The sequence below is a fragment of the Lytechinus variegatus genome, chromosome 10 (assembly GCF_018143015.1).
Source record: "Lytechinus variegatus isolate NC3 chromosome 10, Lvar_3.0, whole genome shotgun sequence".
NCBI classification, from domain to species: domain Eukaryota; kingdom Metazoa; phylum Echinodermata; class Echinoidea; order Temnopleuroida; family Toxopneustidae; genus Lytechinus; species Lytechinus variegatus.
Genome location: NC_054749.1, coordinates 7,059,490 through 7,082,811, shown reverse-complemented (window position 1 = coordinate 7,082,811; position 23,322 = coordinate 7,059,490). Strand labels below are relative to the sequence as shown.

Here is a 23,322-nt window from a genome sequence, read left to right as displayed (position 1 = left end):
TGCACTCAACCCAGGCGAGGTGATAAATTGCTATACCAGCTAAAGCCGGGGTAATTATGCTTCATTACAGATAAGTGTAGACCGATTGGAGATTTATGATAAAGTAAGCGATTTATAAGCATGTATTATCACACGCAGATCCCCGATCCCCACTCCAGCCCCTGTTATTTTTCATACCCCCCTCCCCCATCCCAAATTAGCAGCACGCTCGACATTTGCGCTATGTAATTACGTAGTCCTGACCCGACGTAATAACAGTGTGGTGGATATAATAGCGCGTACGTTACTGTAAATGTACTCAATCAGTACAGTGCGTCTGTGCGATTTATACAAACCAGTCAACACGAACAGCTGTGACGGGGAGAGGTAAACAGACTCGAAATATTATCTCATTTAGAGTAAACATTGGATATGGACCTTCGATCAGTTTTCAGTAATCATTCTACAGAAGGATACTCGGTTGGTCATGTGTCTGGTAAGTGTTCTAACTGTCTATTATTCATGATTTACAGTATCTATTGAACACCTGTCTCAGTTCTCCGTGAAAATATGCAACACCACCGGCGGTGTACGTCGACGGGTAAGTGCTGGGGTGCAGTACCGTGCCGTGCGGCCTACGTAGGCGTCGGCGAAGCCAAAGCAAAGTTTTTGGGAGTCGAGTAATTGAAGTGCTGCAGTGCAAAGTGTGTGGTGATGCTGCTATGTTGACTGACTAGAATTCAGGTAAATTTTAGGTGTGTATTAATTCGGAACTAGTGTGACATATTCATGGAATTTTTTGCTGTCTATGACTATGATTAGGGCTGGGACTAAAACCCGGGTACCCGGGTCCCGCCCGGAAACCTCGGGTACCCGGGTAGAAAAATCAATACCCGATACCCGAAAATTGCTCACCAGTATAAAGTACATTTGATTTGTATTGCGTAGTGTAAGACATGATTGTAAACTCATCACAAAAGTACACAAGTCTCATTTTGAATCTCACCAATTACCCTCGAAATATCTACCAGTACTAGTTTTTCAAGTGATGATGTGACTGAGATCGTTCAATCGTCGCCATGTTTCTTTTGTAGCGCAGTGACGTCATCCAGCCACTGCGACGCAAGCCAATTTATGAATGAAAATATAGTAAGCATGCGCATTGCAAGCCTCAGCCCCACACAGTATTCCGTCAAAACAAGTCTGCAATACTCTTTCCCCTCGTACCAAAATCGACCTAGAATTAATTCCTTTATTTCATATGAATTATAAAAGGTATTCTCAGAGGATGTATTTCTCACCGATAGCGCACAGGTAAGCAAATTTTTATTACTTCTTGCTTTTCCATCAAAATCTTACAAAGTAGCGTCGATGTTTGTGAGTTTGTAGAATCTATCGCTACGTGAACAAAGTCAATTGATTTCCGGGTTTCGGAGCATACGAGGCGCCAGCCAATCACGTTCTTGATACCATTTTCAGTCCATCATAAACCGAAAATGGTAACACGATCGTGATTGGCTGGCGCATTTGACGCTCCGAAACCCGGAAATCAATTGACTTTGTTCACGTAGCGATAGATTCTACAAACTCACGAACACGATGTAATATCGACGCTACTTCGTACGATTTTGACGGAAAAGCAAGAAGTAATAAAAATTTGCTTACCTGTGTGCTATCGGTGAGAAAATAGATCCTCTGAGAATACCTTTCATAATTCATATAAAATATAGAAAAGTGGAATTCTAGGTCGATTTTGGTACGAGGTGACAGAGTATTGCAGACTTGTTTCGATGGAATAATGCGTGGTGCACGGGAGCCTTGCAATGCGCATGCTTACTATATTTTCATTCATAAATTGGCTTGCATCGCATTGGCTTGATGATGTCACCAATGGGGTTTTTCCACCAGTCATATTTCGAGCGACATGATTTTCGGGTACCCGCCCGAAAATTGCCACGGGTACCCGAAGAGAAAAAACCCCGAAAGTCCCAGGCCTATCTATGATACCCCTGCCACCCTAGCCAGGCGGCTTCTAGTATTGAATGAGTGCTACGTAGGGTGGACAACAAGAATCTGGGATGGTGTCCGCGGCCTGCTGCATGCCGCGGCTCTCGCGTTGAACAAAAATTTAATCACGACCAAGTTTGAAATAAATAAATAAAAAAATCTTTAAAAACAAAAATCATAATATATAAAGGATTAAAACAACACTCATACTCACAAATACATGTACTATACTGATCCTGACTATAATCCTTCGTTGTCTAAAAAGTCGCCGATGCCGAAGATTTAACTGGATTTTATATCCCAATTCCTCCCGAGTTTTCTCTCTGACCCACGGCGAGACCAATGCGGAAGTGACCGTATTTTTGCACATTTTGATCATTAAATTTGTGGAAAGAATAACTGTGTGTTGTTGTAATAAAGCTAACTCCCAAATAAGTTCCTTTCCAACTCACCGGAAAACTGTGAAGTACGAGGAGGTGTAGATCGAAGGCGAATGACCACCAACTGGGCCGAGACGCGGTAGATGAAATTAAATAAACATGTCGCGTTTCTTGATCGCGAAAATGAGCTCATAACATAATAGGTAACTAAAGGTCCGACATAAAAGTGAAACGTATCCGAAATGATTATTCCGTGAGTAAATTAATATCCAAAATAAGGCAGTAGAAATGGACCGCGTGGGTAACAGAGGTTGACTAACTCCTCAAAACATGCGATATGCATTAAGTGTACATGACTAGTTCGCAAGGAGAAGTGAAGAAATTACTTCCCTGAAAATTGACCATGAGATCGTTCCAAATGATGATTGGTAGATCCAAAGTTTCTTAACCTGGACAAATCATGATGATTGGTCACTCGAATATAAACATTGCTGGATTGGCCGTCTAAAATAGCGAGGCGCGCCCCAAGACTTTGGAATGCGGCACGCAAACTTGACAATAAGAAAATATGCGACTCTTGCGTGAAATTAACGAGGTACACATGTTCGCGATTAGCTAAAGGAATTTGGCCATTGTATTTACAGATTAAGACGAAAGAAAATGTAGACGGAAATTTACATTTAGGTCAAAACAAATGCAAGCCGCTACAGATTGCTTGGGATTGGCAACTGGTAGGTCTAAGAAAAATGTGGGCTAACTTCAGCGAAAGAACTTTTGATAGAGATTCTTATGTCAAATGTTCATAGGCCCCGCCCCCTCAATCCAGAAATAATGATGAAAAAAATTTTTAAAAAATATGATCCTGTGCATTTTTTGAGCTGCACATTATACGGTCGTTAGAAAATAGTATTCTAGTGTTATTCCCATTGGTTTCATGCCAATACCTATCAGGGTTTTGGATTCCCGAGCAAAAAACTAAAAATGACGTCATCCAGCGCTGTTGAATATTCATGTTTCCGACGATCTTTTCGATCACGTGGTTACGATTCCTCATGAATATTGATGAATCAGTAGCGTGGCGCGACCCTTGACTTTTACGTCTAGTCTAAAAAACAGACCTTTTTTGAAAAAAATTGAGAGAAATACAGTCGCTGCCATGTAAAGTGAGGAAAATCAATCGAATGAAAAAAATAAAAGACTTGATATTAGTCTAAATTATTTATGAATGGAATTTTCCACAACTTGAATGGAAAGACCGCATGCATGTGAGAGATCAAATGGCACATGTTCGACCCCAAGCCCGTCAAGAGACCCAGGGAATTCCCCTGATTGACGCAGAAATTCAAAGCTTGATAGACGGGCTTCAACATTCTATTTGAAGAAATAAAATTCAGAGAGGATGAGAGAGCTTGAGAGATATTGGGGGGGGGGAAGAAAAAGATCTGGGATTAAATTGCTGATAATACAATGAAACTGTTCAACTAAAAAGCTATTTTTATTATTTAGCTCTACCGATGTGTTCAAGTCACCCCCATTAATAAATGAACTTTCAAACTTTAATTGAAAATGAAAACAAGACCCAGCTTGTCCTGCCTTTTCGCCATGGATCTCAACTAGAAGGCAACCCTAAACCTTAATATTCCAGAGATATCCAATAAAAGGATCAATTTTCACAAGTTCCCTTTTTTTACAATAGTTTAATCAGTACATTTTTCGAGACGCACGCGTCTGTAACGTTGGCGAAGAACAATAGGAAACAAGATGGTGGCGTAAATATCGGGCAAGTCTCTTCCGTCTTTTCACAATATTTTTCTCATTTTTTTAAATGAATTCTTGTTAAAAAAATAACGAGAGCGTATAAATGTCGGAAATGAAGTTTTATCTCATGTACATGTACATGATTTAGGGCTAGATCTTTTAGAAGGAAAGTAGAAATCTCGGGGGTGAAAGTTTCAGGTTTTGGCTTCCGTCATGTGGGTCATTGAGAAAGAAGACCTGGCTTCGTATGAGAGTAACCTTACGTTAGTAAATGATTTTTACTCTCTAGAAGCCGCCTGGTTATGCCACCCCTCCCTGCCAGCATAAGTAGCACATCTAATTTTTGTCTGAAGGAGAGCAGCAATAGACATTCTACTTTGATTGATGAACAGGCTCAGTCCTACAACATCGTTGGAGTAAACTAAACTAACTAAACTAGTCAAATACAAAGAGAAAGAATGGAAAATAAAGTATTACTGATGATGAGGGGTTTGGATTAGCCCACTTACTAACCTCGGACTCGGAGGCTCGGTCCTCGCAGTGTGCGTGGGATCAGCCCACCCTACCTCGAGTGAAGTTCGTGCAGGCTCCACTTCATTACCACTACACTACGCTCGACCTACCCTGGTGGAGCTATACTATGCTCCACCTACACCTTCGGGTAGGTGGAGTGCACTCATTGAATGAACAAGGTTATGATATAACCTGGGTGGAGTGTAGTGTAGCGGTAGTGAAGCTTGAAATGGAGTGGAGCCTGCACGAACTTCGCTTGAGGTAAGCCCACCCTAGCCTTGAGGACTCCATGATGATATTCTTTAATATTTTGAGATATACATGTACTTATTCATCATGGAGCCTTGAACCGCCTTCCATATACATGTATGCATAAGCGTGACCTCCACACCCGGATGGATTTCCCTAGGAAATCCATATTTACAGGGTGAAATTGGTTTATAAGTGAATTTTATTGATATTTGAACCTTCAAATGTATGGAGGGTCACAGAAAATCAACCTTGTTGATGAAATTATTGAGAATAATTTAAGGAGAAGGGCAAACACATAAATTATAGTCATGTTACAGTTACTTTATAGTTATTATTATCAGAAATCTATTTTTGATGTTAGTTCACATATTTCACACATCATGTGATCTTTGATAATTGATGTAATGATTTATTTTTTAATCTGACAATATTTCCAATTTCAGAAATAGGTAATGTTTAAATTTACCCAAACTTAGCTTTATTTTTTTATAAAAAAATTACCCCAATAATCCTAAAAATTTCCATGAGTTGTAGACAGCTCAGATTATTGATTTATAAGCCAGATTTTGATAGACTCTTGGACCAGGCATAACATTTCTTTTGTTACCTATTGTATTTATGAATATTTGCAATTTTGCATATTTTGGTTGTCAAGGCAAGGCCCACACTAACCCTTTTTCTACTGGTCGACCTGATCAAGTCGGACCAGAAGATACCCAGTTTTTCCATTTTTTACTGGTCTGAACCTAAAATTTACTGGTCCCAAAATAAAAAAAGAAAAACATGAACACTTGAGTTGAGACTTTATTTTGTTGTATTTTATTGCTTATTGTTACCCCCCCAAAAAAGTATATAATTTATGAGAGCCATTTATCAATTTTATAGAGCCATTTTTTGTGAGATACCTGAGCCATCGTTATAATTTGAAAATAGAAGAAAATATCATTTGTAACACTCAGTAAGATATAATTGTTATTGGTCATGTCAGATCAGTAAATCTGACTATTTCTTAAAAGTTACTGGCCCGACAGCAATTTTTACTGGTCTGGGACTGTCAGACCAGTGCAGGTGTTGATCGCTGGTCAAGGATCAGGCACACAGTAAAAAAAAAGAGGCCTGACAAATGTTTAAATATTTTGTGAAAAAAAGATAGATTTCATACTGTACAGTATTTGGCAAGCTTTCTGCATCTAGATGAGCAGAGAAAGGTCATGACCTTCTCTTTTCAAGTCATTGAGCTCAATAACTTTGTGAAAATAGTTTAGAATGAACCTAAATTTGAGAACACCATTTTTAAATGATTGAATGGCTTTTCTGGAAAATCCATTGACTTTATTGATCCTATAGCTCCAGGCATGAGGTTCTATTGAATTTTTTAGAGTATAAGCTACGGTTTCAATAGTTAAAACTCAGACACTGCCTTTTGTGTCCCCATGCATTGTGTGCAGAGCTCTTCAGGAATCCTATTCATCTTGAGGTCTACCTGTAAACAACAAGAATAGGGTAGCATTTTATTTAAGACATGTTCTCCATAGATGTTTATGTGCAGCTTTATTACAGTTAGCATAATCTTGTCCCAATATTAAAATTGTCAAAATTATATAGTGATTATATTATAGGGGCCTTGACACCATTTGGCGTCAAACAGTTTTGGGGCTTATTGTCCTCAGTCCTGCTTATTGCTTTCACTGTGGTGTTAAAAACAGTTCCATCAAGAATCTAGGGCCTACATGTACACTTTTGATTCTGATTGTTTATAAAAGGATTGTTTTTAGTCCCATCACACAATGTCGAGAATGCATGACTTTAAAGTGTTAAAGAATCCCCTTCCCTCTCCTTATATCGTTTTTTTTTCTTATTAAATCATCCTTTCATTTTTAACAAGTGGTGGTTTCTGCTGGGACTATAATAATATGTTAAAAAAAATACTACAGTAGGGGAGACCGGGGTTAGTTGGAACATCGGGTAAGTTGAAACATTGTAATTTTCTTTAAAGCCTGTAAAATAAATTTATGCATTACTGCCCTCAATTTATTGCAATAATAATTTAACACTGTTGTATTATGAATAGCAATAAATTGAGGGCAGTATTGCATAAATTTATTTTACAGGCTTTAAAGAAAATTACAATGTTTCAACTTACCCCGTGTTCCAACTAACCCTGGTCTCCCCTACAACAATGTGTTTGTGTTTTGAAAGAATCCACGGAGGGTGGGAGCCTCAGTCAGAATCAGTCGATCAAAGGCCTAAATGTACATGTACAATGGAGAAAAAGATCAAGCTATTCAATCCTGCAGACCATTGTCCATTTTAAATTTAGCCCACTTATCCATTTTGCACCCACTGAATAGACCTGATGACCAGGTAGACTTGCATTTCCTTAAAAAATTTACTCATTCATACATGTACAGTACCTTCATGTATCAGTCAATGTAAAGTATTTGTACATGTACTTGCCTTTAACGTGTTGCAGGGAAAGTCAGAGACTCGAAGCAATTTCATCCCCAAAATGCTCAGAGTCTTGAAAAATCCCCATATACTGCAATGTTAAAGCTTATGGAGCTAATGTTGCAAATTTAAGGCAGTACTTCTAAATGTAGGCATTGAATTGTAGCCCCTGAAAATTGACATACAGTACATGTACATGTGTAATGTAACTAAATGTATCATGTATAAAGTGTGTTTTTATTTTTATTTTGTTTTCAAATATGATTTTGTATGATGATAGCAACTGACAATGAGAGAAGATGACATGGACAATTATTTAACACATTATTAGTTTGCATACAGCTCTGATATTGTTCAGATGACTGAAATTACACAAAGATTCAAATTTCATAGGTCACACAAGAAGTGTTTATGTTGTGCTCTATGTTTATTTTGATACAAAAATATGGAGAACCATACCCAGGATACAGGAATCTACATATACATTGTACATATATTACATGTACATGCTAGAGACTTCCCCCAAATCCACCATTGTGTTCTTATGTTCCTTTCCCCTTTCTATGATACATGACATCACCATGTTTCCATGGAAACTATTCTACTAGCAATATACAGACATACATGTAGGAGTAATATATCCTACACAGATGGAGAGAGGTTTGGGGGAAATGTGAGAGGCTGCATCAATTATGATACACTTGGCAATGCACTATTGAGCAGTGGGAGAAGCATTCTGTACGAACGTCCTCTTCGGAAAGCTATTAAGTGAGAGGAGAGAGAGAGAGAGGAAGAGAGAGCACTCGTGACGCACTGCTGACGTACATTGAAGTCTGCTATGCATAATGATACCTTACATGTACGACATGAGAGGAATGATGCACACTTTAATATCCAAGTCAAGGATTTTTAGTGTACCACATAATATCGGTTTGTGAATCAAATCAATATTTTGAACTGTTGAGTTGGTTTTGATTTTATTTCCTTTGTAATCATTGTCAGTGTTACAGATTATTGATTATTAATCATTCAGAGAATATACATTAAATGATCATCATAACCTCTTTTTTATGTGAGTGAGAAATGATCCTATCATTCCAAAACATTTCAGAATCATTAAAAAAAATTAATTACTGCAAGTTGGGTGTTGAAAGGTCATACTACCATGCACAATACAAGGAATAATTTTCCCGGTATCGCATCGCAATTTGCTCCCCATTTTTGAAAGACTGGTATGCATAAAGTCTTTTGTTAAGAAAAATTACATACATGTATATTCCCTGCAATATATTCAACTGTTTGAATACACTGTGAAATGTACATTTTATGTACATGTCATCACATTCAATGGACATTACATGTACAGTAGATGCATATTTGTTCTGTTACTCAGAAACACTATCAAATCTAATAATTACATTTGTTATAAAGAGGGAGACACACCGTTATCACTTATCAGCGTTGTTTATCCACCTTTAAATTTGAACAGCCCAAAAGTACACAATTGGGTGACTGTTTTATTCAAGAACTGTAGATCTGAATGTTATACAGTGACTTGTTTTTATTATCTAAAATGGTATCCTTGCTGGGGGGGGGGGGGTCTGATCATGCAAAAAATCACAATCATGGTCATTTTCACATTTTTTTTTTTGGGGGGGGGGCTGAAGCCCCTCCAGCCTCCCCCCCACTTCCATGGCCCCTGTCATCATATCAGGATACAATATAATGAATGGTTTATGTAGATGTGTACACACAGGAATAAAAAAATACTTGTCAGAGCAGGGGCGGATACAAGATTTTCCAAAAGGGGGCATTTTGTACAGGAAAATGTTGACACCCCCCACAAAAAGGTCTTCACTAGTCACTACATACAACCAAATACTACAGGATTTTTTGCAGAAAAAAAATTGACAAGCAAAAAAAAGGTCCTTTGAAATTGACATATTCCACCAAAAACATTTTTTGTGCCAGGCCCGGAAGTGCCCCCTATATTCTCTACTTTGTCAGAGAAAGAGGGAGGGGGGCAGCAGAAAGTAGTTGGGGCAGGGGGAGAAGAAAAGAAGAACATATATAGGTATACATGTACATGTACAGAATACTGGAGCCCCCCCCCAAGGTATATTTGAAACCAATCAACAAATCTTTGTTAAATTTGGCACTCTTCCCTAATGAAATGATCAAAAGTAAACAATTTTTTTTGCGGGGGGTCCTTTGATATTTTAGCTTTGAATTGCAAACACAGAAAATATGGAATAAACAATAACCCTGCTCTACTTCTGTGTGAAGGAGAGATTGAGCGGAACCAGATTTCAATAGGCGATTGCTGATTGGTAGTTGGAAATAGTCTGCAGGCACAGACATTTGGTGTTTGCAATTCGCATAGTGCATAATGCAGAGTCTGAAGAAGTGAGACTAGATTCAAAATATATGTAATGTGGCTGGCTCTTAACGATGTATTTGACACAGACAGAGCCTTTGGCATCTAGTCTTTACTCTAGACCTGTTATTGGTTGAAGTGTCAAATATGAGTCTCTGCTTGAAGATTATATCGGCACATTGTGTGAAATAATTGAATTCTCACATGAAAGGGTGCATGAAAACATATCACTTTGAAAAAAAGTATGATTAAAGATCTGCTCATTGGTGGTTCTGTAAATGTACAAACATTGTAGTCATGAACTCTTTGGTCATAAAATTTGATGAGTTAAAGAAAATAAGCTTGTACATGTACTATGTGTAATCGTGTGCATGTATGCACACAAGAATGACTGGTGAACTTTTCTTACGCGCTAAACCAGAATATACCATTTACCACAAGAAATTTACAAGGTCATTTCTTTAAAATGCTGTTAAATGTTATAGAAATAATTTTTTTTCAATATTTGATAATTTGTCTGTATGCATTCTGCATGATATTTTTTTAAAAATGTGTTTTGTTATTGTTATTCTAAGCAATACCAAAAAGTCCTTTAAAGGCTGATCCGCAGCCACCGAAGCAAACTTAAAAACATGCAACACAATTATGTCTTTCATATTTCCCTGTGTGATAATCAGATTTTTCTTTTCTTTTTCTTTTTTCGTTTATATTACTTTCAATATTGACACTGGCTGGGCATTGATTGTTATTGGAGGCGGTATTGTGTGGGAGTATATATGGGATTGGCAAGATACACATCCAGTGTTAGAAACCCTTTGAAAGACCACATGAAGTTAAAACACAATGAAAATTATGGGTGAATTGATTTCAAAGAATGTGTTAGAAAATGATCTACAAAAGTTTACTTTTCTCCTTTTTTCCCCTGTCGGTTTTACACATAACTATAATGATTGATCAGTATAATTACATGTATGTACATTTTGCGGTAAAGAGCATTTTATGTGATTTTTGGAGTGCTGTTTTCAGACATTTGACTTGCTCTATTCATTTACTTGCTAACATACATGTAGTGAGGAGTGGAGTATCAATGGAAGTGGTTCAGTGTGTGATGACTTACGCGTATTGTCATGCCTATCAATTTGAAGGTAATACGATTTGTATTATTTTTTCTTTCTTATAGTCACCCTATTGCAACATGGGGGGGGGGGGCGGGCTTGGGGAAAATTTTCCCCCAAATGCCTGAAGTACAGATCCCCTGAAATTCCAATAGGGGCTAATGGGAACTGTAATGCAAGGCAGCAAAATTAGGCTAATGGTGAGCTAAAAAAACTAGCCACAGAAATAAAAATCCCTGCATAAGGGGGTACACTGTCCACTGTACGTTGATTTGTGACTTTTTTGTTTAGAATTCTTTGTAAATCTTGGATCAATCGTCACTGTATTTAATTATGATCTCAGACATACTGGCCCGAATTCACAAAGGTGGTTTTGAAAACCCACGGTTGAGTCCATGGTTTATGCAGATTTCCTGTATAAATTACGCTTAATTTAGTGCGTATCGGGCGCATGTATAAGAAATCTCCATTGCTGATGTGCGCTTTTGTCACAATGCGCCAAATTGACGCCTGTTACCATGGTTATCTACGCTATTTTATTCATGAGTCCACTGTTTGAAGAGTGGACTTATGAATAAAAACAGTGGACTTATGAATAAAATAGCGTAGATAACCACGGCAACAGGCATCAATTCAGCGCACTGTGAGAAAAGTGCTCCATCAGCATTGGACATTTTTTATACACGCACATGATACGTGCTAAATTAAGCGTAATTTATACAGGAAATCTGCATAAACCATGGACTCAACCGTGGGTTTTCAAAACCACCTTTGTGAATTCGGGCCACTGGGTTTCTACTGCTCTCTAAAATTGAAACTACATTGTTTTGAGAGGGATACTATTTCTCTTTTTTTTAGCGTACAGTATGTACATGTATTCAACATTGTTGCAGTGGGTATATTGAGAAAGTGCTTATATTGCAGCACTCTAAATTTATGCGTGTTAGACACTACAGGATTAAAGAGTCTACATAAATGTTTATTGTAATTTATTTACATTAAAAATCGGGGCATAAATGTCTTTTTGAGTCCCCATTGTGGAAAAAAATGTGTTTCTGCAAATAAATGACACTGCAATGATTGCATACTAGTACATACATGTATGGATCTGGGGGGGGGGGAGGAGTGATGAGAATGTAGGGTCAAATTATATGTCATTGCCTACAACTTTGCTTCAAATGATATTTTTGCTTTGATATAAACCTATATCAGAAGTTCATGTAATGAAATAACAGAAACATATAAAAAAATGTTTCTGATTTTATTTTGATTTATTTCAATATTCACCAACAGAACAACACATTTAATGAGGAAAAAAGTTCATAGACAGATTCAATTAAAAAGTTTCTCCCCATCCTCCCCTTCCATCATACCGCGTAATTATTCATTGGTGTAATCGTAATTCTTGGCATACTGTACCCCTCAAATTGTAGATATTTTCCCTCTATATTGTAGACAAATTAAAAAGCAGAAATGAAACCATATTTAGAATTTACAAGAAAATATGCTGGTACAGTATTGAAATACCAGAAGTGCAATATACATGTACAGTGTGACCTTATTAAATGCAATTCTGATTGTAGTACTTACTGGTATAGGATACTTTAATTATTTCCTACTTTACTTGTATTAGAAGATATTTAAGGACCTAATAGATCTTACTGGGAGAAATACAACTGCAACTGCATAATTACTTTTATACAGATGGAACCCCCCCCCCAAAAAAAAGGCCTGAGCTCAGCCAAACTGATGCAGGTTGGAGTAGCGAGATGCTCCCGACAAAAATTACATGAGTATCTTGGTAGGAGGTAGGATTAGGGCTAACTTTGAGTGTCCTCGTCCAAACAGGCACGTTCCTCCTCCTCTTACTCCTACAAAATTAACTACATGTATACCGTCTTCATACTGGTTTTCGAATTTATCCTGGTGCTGTTGCGGGATGGCGACACCGCTATAAATGCATTCACAGTAGAAAATTTATCCCGGGCCGGCAGTCCTGGGATAAATTTCATTTATCCATTCTCACTGCAGCAAGTGATTTTTATGACCTCCATAACAAAACACGTATAGGCTTGTGACCCCGGGAGTGACCCGACTCTGATACACTGGAAATACTTGAGGGCAGTGAATTGAATCCACGTCCTTTGGATTGAAAGACGAGAGTCATAACCACTAGACCACAACGCCCTCACATTCTATAGTAAACATACATGTATAACAATTGGTTTACCCATTGTTGGAGCGATGTGCCTTCATACTGAAGGAACACCGCGACAGTCACAGGGCTGTCCTGCTGCTAATACGTTTGTTGCAGAGTTATAGCGAGGGGAGGTTATCTTGGGGTAGTTTGTTGTGGGTCCGAGAATGCACACTGAAGGCAACACCGCTCCAGTACCGGTACTGTAGCGGTGTTTGTGGCCAGTGTGAAGACGGTATTAGACACCGTTCTCGTTACGCTCTCTAAAACTAGTTCACCAGTTTGGAAGATCGCTTTGCTAGCGATCCCATTTGATCACACGAAAGTGGTTTTCAAAATCATTTCACATAAAGCGATTATGTTGCTATGGAAACACTTTCAGTGGGTGACACGTTTCGCGCAAAATTCAAAACTGCAGCATAGGTATTCTACACCTGTCGTGTGTAGTAGCGCGCTCAAAATGTGCGAAGATCGCCTCCCAAAGAATGGTTGTGTCCTCACTTATGTTAAAACCAGTTTAACGAGGCAAAGCAATCTTGAAAACTACATCGCGAGGTAGTTTAATAAACCGGTTTGAAAGATCGCTTCAGCCGTTCTTGTTACACGTTAAACTAGTTTTAGGAAGGTAGTGAGAACTGTGTCTTAGACCCTTACTCCCATTATACTCCTGTCCAAATCAATACACTTTAATAGCTTTAATACATGTACATGTACATGTAGCTTAAAGTTTAATAGCTTAAATTCAGTTTTGCATGGTTTAGCCCAAAGATTGTCTTTCAGGTAATGTTTTATAACCAATGTGCCTTTTTTTTTAAAGGTAATTCTATAACAGGGGGAGGGGGGCTTCAAGTTTACTAACAAAAGATAACTTGTTCACTGACATAGCAACGCACCTGGCTTAATGCATAAGCCATTGAAGGTGCTTTTGTTGTTCTTTGGAAGCCCCCCCGCACCCTTCCAGTTATTTAGGTCATGCAGTAAGTTACAGACCTGAAGTCGAATTCATCTATACAGTTTCTTCAGAACAAGCATTGTTGTTTCCGGGAATAAAAAAAGAACAACTTTAAGGGCTAAATTTGAACACTCTGAGGGATAATCACCGATTGCGGTCGACTATTGGCTGATCTTGTAAAGAATTGGAAGTTTTGAATGACAAGACCATGTGAACATTGCTAGTGACAAGATTCCAGTGAGTGAAAGAAACCTAGATTGAATAGAACATCAACAATCCTGGTTTGAATAGAACTGACCTTGAAATGAAAGCACTTTGGTACACTGACAGTCTGGAAGTGGAATGCAGACTGGGTGCAGTAGGCATACATTTACTTGTTATGTCTGGCAAGACTCTTTTCAGGTTGGGCAACCTGGCTGTAAAAGTATGTGTAAAATTTGAATAAATTAGCAAAAAGGTCCCTGGGAAAGCTTCATGTCCATTATTTGGTCTCGTATACATACATTGCAATGTATTTTCAATGTCCCTTTAATGTTCGCATGCATGGGACTTGCATGTACATGTAGCTGATCAGCTTGGTACCAATTGCCCTCTGATGATGACGCCGGGTGTGGCTGTTGAGAAGAAAAAGGGTTGCTCATCTGATGGAGGAGGGGGAGGATGCTGGAAAAGAGGTATTTTTTTTTTTTTGGGGGGGGAACTTTCATAGTTTGAAGTTTTCCATACTTCTTTTTCTTCACATTATCACAAAGCTTGCAGGCTAATATTGATGAAATAATTCTGCTTTATAATACGGGGGGCTGTTTCATAATGCTATTCGTAAGATAAGAGCGACTTTAAGAACGACTGGTGAACCTTTCTTACGCGCTAAACCATCACCAAAGAATATACCATGTACCACAAGAAATGATCACCAGTCGTTCTTAAAGTCGCTCTTAACTTAAAGGTCAAGTCCACCTTAAAAAATGTTGATTTGAATCAATAGAGAAAAATCAGACAAGTACATGTACACTGCCGAAAATTTCATCAAAATCGGATGTAAGATAAGAAAGTTATGACATTTCAAAGCTTCGCTTATTTTTAATAAAATAGTTATGTGAACGAGCCAGTTACATCCAAATGAGAGAGTCGATGATGTCGCTCACTCACTATTTATTTTGTTTTTTATTGTTCGAATTATACAATATTTCAATTTTTACGAATTTGACCATTCGGACCTCCTTGCCTGAAGCACAAAGTGTTAAAATATTGGAATTCCTTGTGTTCAGGGAGGAATGAAACTTCATTTCACATGAAAATGACGAGAAAATAAAAATATTTCATATTTCTTATAATAAGATACAAAAGAAATAGTGAGGGATGTCATCAGTTCCTCATTTGCATACCGACCGAGATGTGCATATAACTGTTTTGTGAAATGAAGCAAAACTTTAAAATGCCATAACTTTCTTATTTTACATCCGATTTTGATGAAATTTTCAGTGTTATGCTCGTTGAATGTTTCTCTTTTTATTCAAATCAAGTTTTTGTTGGGGTGGACTTGTCCTTTAAGAACAGCTTTATGAAACACCCACCTGTACATGTAATAAACAATTACTGCAATAATCATTGTTTACCTGTACTATAAAATGTAAGTAATTTGTTATTTGTTATTTTCTGTACATGCCATGGTGCACTAATCAGAGGTTATACATGACTGAATTAGTCGAGGTTCATTAACTTTGATACAAGCAGTGGCAAGGGTTCATCTACATGTATGGCAGGGTTAGGATCTCCTGGTACTTGTCCCCATTTTTCCTGGGTGCTTAAATATTAAAGGTTGGCAACATTTGAACAGTTTTATTTCCCCCCAATAGACGTCCTGATAAAAATATATATAAAATTTTATTATTTTAAGCACACTGAACCGCTGGTGAATTAAAAGGAAAAAAAAAATAGGGCAGACCTCCAAAGCCTTGTACATGCGTAAAGTGGAAATATGGATGATTTTGCTCAAAAGTAGGTAAAACAATATTTCCCTTTATAGCTTTGATAGAAAACTTCCCAACCAAACCTGGAAAAAAAAATCATATCGAACAAGGGGCCAGAATGGTTAAAATTCATACTCTTTCTTCCAAATTTATACAGGTTTCATAGAGATACGAGCAGAGCTACCAAGTCTCACGCATTGTGCGTGAGACTCACGCATTCAGGGTCCGTCTCACGATCTCACGCATGGCACCCATTTTTCTCACGCATTGGGACCCAACAGAAAAAAAAGAGAAAAGGTAGCATTATTCGCTAGATTATACGACTGGCCGACCGCCTTCGCGTCTAGCCCAACACGCAAGACGAATCGAGAGTGCAGTCAGCGCACAGCTAGTACGTGATACGACAAATCGTGTGCGTGCATCGCATGGTTTGGTGGTGGATCGATATCATGATGAAGCCCATATCTCATGCGCGCGCGTTGCGCGCGCGCCTTTTCGCAACATACGAGTATAAATACTGGCCGCGCGCGTAGAGACGCCGAATCATGAAAATCTCACGCATTACATTTTTTTGAACTTGGCATCTCTGTACGAGTGTGTGTTGTACAATGTATAGTATGTACATGTAGCATCAACATGTACATGTAGACACAACACAGATAGTGTGGTTGGAGATTGTAAGTGGTTTGTACAGAAGGCTTTTTTTTGCTGTCTGACTCGTGAGTAGTGGGGTGTGAAATATATTGAAATAAATGAGCTGTGATGACACCAATTATTGCTCAGAAAGAAAAGCACAATGACTAAAAATATTTATCTTTTATTCCAAAGTCATGCTGCGTAAACCTGCAGCAATTTGATATAAACAGCTTCTTTCATATACATGTATCTGGGAAAATATTCAATATTCAACATACCATAATTGGAGCCCATGCCATTGGAACCACAGTATTTGAGACTCATACATGTACATGTAGTTCGCCAGTATGTCCAAGGGTTTGCATTTATATGAAGGATTAATTTCAGAGAGAAAATTAGAAGATGATTCTTCATGGATCAGGAATTATTGTACCAGATGTCTAGTTGAGAAGAATGGCTGGTGGTTACTCAGAGGTATTTTTAATGATACTGTAGTTCTTTTTCTTTGTACTGCTGCAGCCTGCAAGTCAATATGAATACATGTTCATTTGAATTTTTGAAAAGTTTATTGAGTTTGTGTTTTGGGTATACACTGTACTAGCAAGTTTTTTTCTTAATTTTTGATCTTGCTCCTCTTTACCAATTGTCTTTCCTTTCACCTCCTAAATCCTCCTTCAATACTTCAATACTACTCATCAAGGTTGTCACCAGTTCATTTTTAGCGTGGACTATCTATGCACAGCGCTCTTGCGAAGCTAACCCAGGGGGCTCCCGGCCGCGTAGCGGTCGGTTCGCGGCCGGGAGCCCCCTGGGTTATTGCGAAGCTTGACCTAGTGCGTACTTGGTCTTTGCCAGCGCTATGATCCTGGATCACAAACATTGATTTTGGGTGTACAGTTACAGTAGGCCCATAATGACTTTCATACATAGTTCAACTGTCAAAGATGTGTAGGGGAAGGCGGGGTAAGTTGAGCATAGGGGCAAGTTGAGCCACCAGCCCCAGGTCAATAATGAATGAGTCAGACATTGTGGTGGTGTCATGTATTGATGACCCATAGCATAACCCCTAACCCCACCATATTGTTTTCCACTTTGAAACAAAAAGTAGTTTTTTGGAGGGAAAAGTATGAATTTCAGCCAAAAAAGTAAAAAAGAGTGTGAAATAGATGAGTACTTTATTCACACACACGTCTTTAAATAAAAGACATGATAACAACATTGTTAGTCCAGGTATGGATCTTCATTTTTGTCAGTCTTTTATATGATGGATGCATAATAAATGCAGAGCTACCAAGTCTCACGCATTATGCGTGAGACTCAAGCATTTTGGACTCTTGTTCATCCCCTCAAATCTCTGTCTCACGCAACTATCACAGCCTATCCCCATTGTACACAATGTCTGTGATCTCACTCAGATTTACAGAAAATCTCACGCATAGCTGGTCTTTGAACTTGGCATCTCTGTAAATGTGTGGATACAAAATTATCGCACTAAGTTCGGACTGGGGTAAGTTGAGCCAAACAGCATGGGGCAAGTTGAGCCATGGTAATTCTTATGGTAATGTATCTTAAAAGACTAACAAACCATAAAAATCGATTGAAATGCAAGCTGAAAGGAGCAAATTTACATGACTGCTCTTTTCCTTTTAAAGGATGTTAGTATTTATAGAGAATTAGCAAGTGAAAAGACTTCAAACAAAAAATTGACATGCTGGTTCTCCCCCCATACATTTTGTACGTAGTTTTTGTGGCTCAACTTCCCCCAGATGGTGGCACAACTTACCCCATATATGGGGCAAGTTGAGCAATTTGACATCGGTTTTTTCAAAGGTCACAATGACTTTCAGTGTGGGGGTAGAAAGTTATATATTTATGTAGGTGAAAAACATTTCCCAAGAATCAAATTTAAAGGCAAGGAACTTATTTCTACAGTAGTACTAGTCATATCAATTCTAACATGCAAAATGCAAAAAGCGTCACAACTTACCCCGCCTTCTCCTATTGTTTTGATCATGATTATTAAACAAGTTGAGTGATTCTTGGAGTTATTAAACATGTAATTTGCAGAAAATAGCGGTGGTGAGCAATGGGCCTTAGTGTGGGGCTGTGCCAGCTTTGCTGATTTTATATACATGTAGATTTATTTTCATGTGTTTACATAAGACAAGAGGAAACTCCATAAATTGACAATAAAAAAATTACCCTAATGTATTTTTTTCATGTCTCCCTTGTCATTCCTTCTTTCATTCCTTTCCTTATCCCTCTCATCTTCTCCGTCTTTCTCTGCTCCCGTTCACCATTACAGCTGAGACCCTATCAGAAGATGAGGATGAGATGAGTAGCAAGCTAAGCAAACACAGGAGGGGTTCAGGGGGCTACACCCCTGCCCCCGGGGGCCCTTTCTCGGCACTCATACCCAGCATGTGGCCACAGGATATTCTTGCCAAATTAGCACAGGTGTGTGTGATCTTCTTTTAAACCGTCAATATACAGTTGAGGCCGAAAGTTTACATACACCCATGGAATTCAGTGAAATTTGTTCACATGCCAAACATCGTTAAATATACTATATCTTCAGAAATATGAAAACCACCATGAAGAATTTGGTATCAAATGAAAGAGCATATTGAGCTCTTCCGAATACCGTTGAGATCAAAGTATATTTCAGGTGGAATTTTCTTTGAAGAAAAAAAGTAATATTAATGCCATTGTATTCTATTGTTAGTTTTTATATTTTTAAACATCGTTTAATAAACAAATACAAATGTCAAATCTATGATTTATATTACATTTTCTATCATGATATGTCACCACTAAACAAAAATGTGTAATCTGAAATGTTTGTTTTGAGAAGTAACTAGCACAAATATGAAATGTTTTTGTGAAGTTTTTATTTTTAATTCGTCTAAAATATGAAGATTTTTGGTGAAAAAATTTCACCTAAATATTTTTCAGCTCCTGGTGACAAAGCAATGTGATGAAGGGGCATGACATACTCATTAATTTGATATGAATTTTGTCATGATACCACAAATATTTTATAAGATACAGTAAATTCTATGACGTTTGACAAATGTCAGCTTTTCTTTGAATTTCCTGGGTGTATGTAAACTTCTGGCCTCAACTGTACATGTACATGTAGATCATGAGTGTCGATATTTGAAACAATATTAAACATCTGTGCCCTGTCTTACAAGAGTTATGGTTGATCCAATCAATCTCAACTGTATGGAAATCCATCAATACCATATTACTTTTTGGACAGGAAACTAGCTCAATCTCCTTTAAACAAAGAGAATCTTCGAGAGAACGATGAATGTATGAATATATTGAGAAAATGTTTTGAACAAATTTGCATCTTAGATGTTGACGTTGCTGGCCGTTCATAGTTGTGGTTGATCGGATATTTGTAAGACTGGGCCCTGATTGATTTGAATGCATTCAAGTAATGCATTTTGACAATGAAATGTAGATATTCTCAAATTTTATGTGATGAAACAAGGATAAAAAGAGAATATCCAATTTTATAATGAAATATTCTTCCCGTGTGATGTATAACGACCATGTACAGTGTACATTGAAATGTGAATTGCCCATGTAGTCTGGAATGCGATGGGAAGATTCTTAAATGTCAAAGCACTAAACCACCTACTATAGACACTTTGTCCTTTCTTTTGTGTGTTTGCTTTTGCTATTTTTATTTTTCTCTCCCTCTCCCCTGTCGTTGTGTTTATCTTGTTTTATTTTTATCTGTATGTATGACATCTTTTCTTTTTCAGTTCTTTTATCTTTACATGTTCTTCTATTTCTTCATATCTTCATTTCTTTTGTTCATTTTATCTTCTGATCTGTCACTTTTTTCATTTCTCTACTTGTGTGTGCCATTCTTCCCTTTGATCCTCATAATTTTTTGTTCATTCCCCTGTCTGAATCAGCTTGCTCAGTTTTTTTTTTCTTTGATCATTTTCATTTCCCCATTCTTTCAATTTATAAGTTGCCTTCCTTTAAACATGAAATTTTCCATGACTGTATTCATGCAATCAATTCTAAGTATACAAAAACTGGGCAGTGGCCCTGTATATTTTACTTTTTTAGTAATAAAACATGTTTAATGGTATTGAATTATGTATTATTTCATAAAGCTGTTCGTAAGTTAAGAGCGACTGGTGATCCTTTTTTGTGGAAAATGGTATATTCATTGGCGATGGTTAGACGTGTATAAAGAAAGGTTCACCATTCTTCTTAAAGTCGCTCTTATGGAATGGCCCCCGGTATTTATAATTCTATGTGTGACCATGCTGCATTCCATGTCACTATGGACAAATAAAGAAATTGAACAATTCATTTTATCCTTCTCCGTTTTATTCTCTCACCCTCTTGAAATCCTTTAGTCTCATGCGTTTAGATATCCTACATACATTTTTGTCTCACCTGCGAAGCAAAGTGAGACTATAGGCGCCGCTTTTCCGACGGCGGCGGCGGCGGCGGCGTCAACATCAAATCTTAACCTGAGGTTAAGTTTTTGAAATGACGTCATAACTTAGAAAGTATATGGACCTAGTTAATAAAACTTGGCCATAAGGTTAATCAAGTATTACTGAACATCCTATTAGAGTTTCATGTCACATGACCAAGGTCAAAGGTCATTTAGGGTCAATGAACTTAGACCATGTTGGAGGAATCAACATCGAAATCTTAACCTGAGGTTAAGTTTTTGAAATTTCATCATAACTTAGAAAATATATGGACCTAGTTCATGAAACTTAGACATAAGGTTAATAAAGTATCACTGAACATCCTGCATGAGTTTCACGTCACATGACCAAGGTCAAAGGTCATTTAGGGTCAATGAACTTTGGCCGAATTGGGGATATCTGTTGAATTCCCATCATAACTTTGAAAGTTTATGGATCTGATTCATGAAACTTGGACATAATAGTAATCAAGCATCGCTGAACATTTGTGCAAGTTTCAGGTCTCATGATTAAGGTCAAAGGTCATTTAGGGTCAATGAACTTTGGCCGAATTGGGGGTATCTGTTGAATTACCATCATAACTTTGAAAGTTTATTGGTCTAGTTCATTAAACTTGGACATTAGAGTAATTAAGTATCATTGAACATCCTGTGCGCGTTTCAGGTCACATGACCAAGGTCAAAGGTCAATGAACTTTGGCCGAATTGGGTGTATCTGTTGAATTACCATCATAACTTTGAAAGTTTATGGATCTGATTCATGAAACTTGTACATAAGAGTAATCAAGTATCACTGAACATCCTGTGCGAGTTTCAGGTCACATGATCAAGGTCAAAGGTCATGTAAGGTCAATGAACTTTGGCCATGTTGGGTTTTTTGTTGAATAACCATCATATCTCTGTAAGTTTATTGGTCTAGTTCATAAAAAGTGGACATAAGAGTAACCATGTATCACTGAACATCTTGTGCGAGTTAGAGTAGTATTCAAAGTCAGCACTGCTGCTATATTGAACCGCGTGATGCAGGTGAGACGGCCAGAGGCATTCCACTTGTTACATGTATCACATTTCTTTTCTTTTTCGAGCCAGACTGAAGATGCTGGTGCTGTGGGGGATTTCAGATATGACGAGTTTGGCTTCAGAGTAGAAGTAGAAGGTGAGTTGATGATTTGTTCAAAACTTGTCTGAGACACCGTTCTTAGTATCTGATTTCCTTTAAAGCAGTTTAGGAAATCAGTTTAGAAGGATGTTTTACTGGTGTTCTTATCACAATATCCTGAACTGGTTTTTCAGAAAGCTCCATGTAAAATGGTCTTGTTCCTATATGGAACACTCTCCGTGGAATCGCATGTTGTGTGTGAAATTTGAAACTGCAGCATAGGCATTCTACACACAGTGTGCACTGACTAACGTGCCCAACATGCACACACTCTAGTACTGCCAGGCGAAGATTGTTTCTCGAAGAATGGCTGTGTCCTCACCTACTCTTAAACCAGTTTAACAAGGCAAAGCGGTCTTGAAAACCCCATCGTGAGGTGGATTTCCACACAAGTTTGGAAGACCACTTCAAATCGCTTCCAAGACCGTTTCAACCATTACACGTTATTACTGGTTTCCACTATAAACTAGATGAGAACAGGGTCAAACATAATGTACATTTAATCTGTGTTGACGATGTAATTTAAGAGGGCATTTTTTTTTGTCGTGTCATTCCTGTTTTCATTCTAGTGATGACTAAAGAATCATTAAAGGATCAAGTCGAAACATAGTCCAAGTATTTTTACTTACCGGGTATTAAAATAAAGATGATCTGGTTGTAAATATTTTGGGGTCATGAGGTCATGTACCTGGATGTATCTCGTTCTTGCAGTTAACTATTTAAGCTTTCAACTTCAAACTATTAGTCCACTCAATCGTGACTCTATCGAAATCCATCAATGTCATAATTTTTTTCTACAGGAAATTTGCAGTGTCCTTTATAAACAAAGAGAAGCACAGTGAATTTTCTAGAAAACAATGAATGCATGAATATACATCATCGTTTGAAATATTTTTAACAAACATGCATTATAGATGTTGACGTTGCTGGCCATCCATAGTTGCAATTGATCGGATCAATCGCAACTCTTTGTAAGACAGGGCCCTGATTTAGGTCTTGGGGTCATGAGGCCAAAGATCATAATATTGTATACATGTACATGACGTATCATTTTAATGCGGTGATAGAATTTTGAGGGATCAATTTCAGACAGGGCTCTTGTATC

At 37.8% G+C, this 23,322-nt stretch overlaps 1 protein-coding gene across 5 annotated transcripts in view; it reads left to right on the top strand.

The window, feature by feature from the left end:
* Positions 1 to 311: 311 nt before the first annotated feature.
* LOC121423034 (small G protein signaling modulator 3 homolog) overlaps positions 312 to 23,322 on the top strand; it is an 89,212-nt gene continuing 66,201 nt past the window's right edge. For 3 of the 5 annotated variants that reach the window (XM_041618312.1, XM_041618311.1, XM_041618308.1), the window contains exons 1-3: positions 16,917 to 17,058; positions 18,890 to 19,041; positions 22,148 to 22,214. In XM_041618312.1, the coding sequence (XP_041474246.1) occupies positions 16,932 to 17,058; positions 18,890 to 19,041; positions 22,148 to 22,214 (346 nt within the window). In that variant the 5' untranslated portion in view covers positions 16,917 to 16,931. Of the gene's footprint in view, positions 476 to 14,550; positions 14,653 to 16,916; positions 17,059 to 18,889; positions 19,042 to 22,147; positions 22,215 to 23,322 lie in introns of those variants that run through there. The other 2 variants (XM_041618310.1, XM_041618309.1) reach the window with 2 other exon arrangements.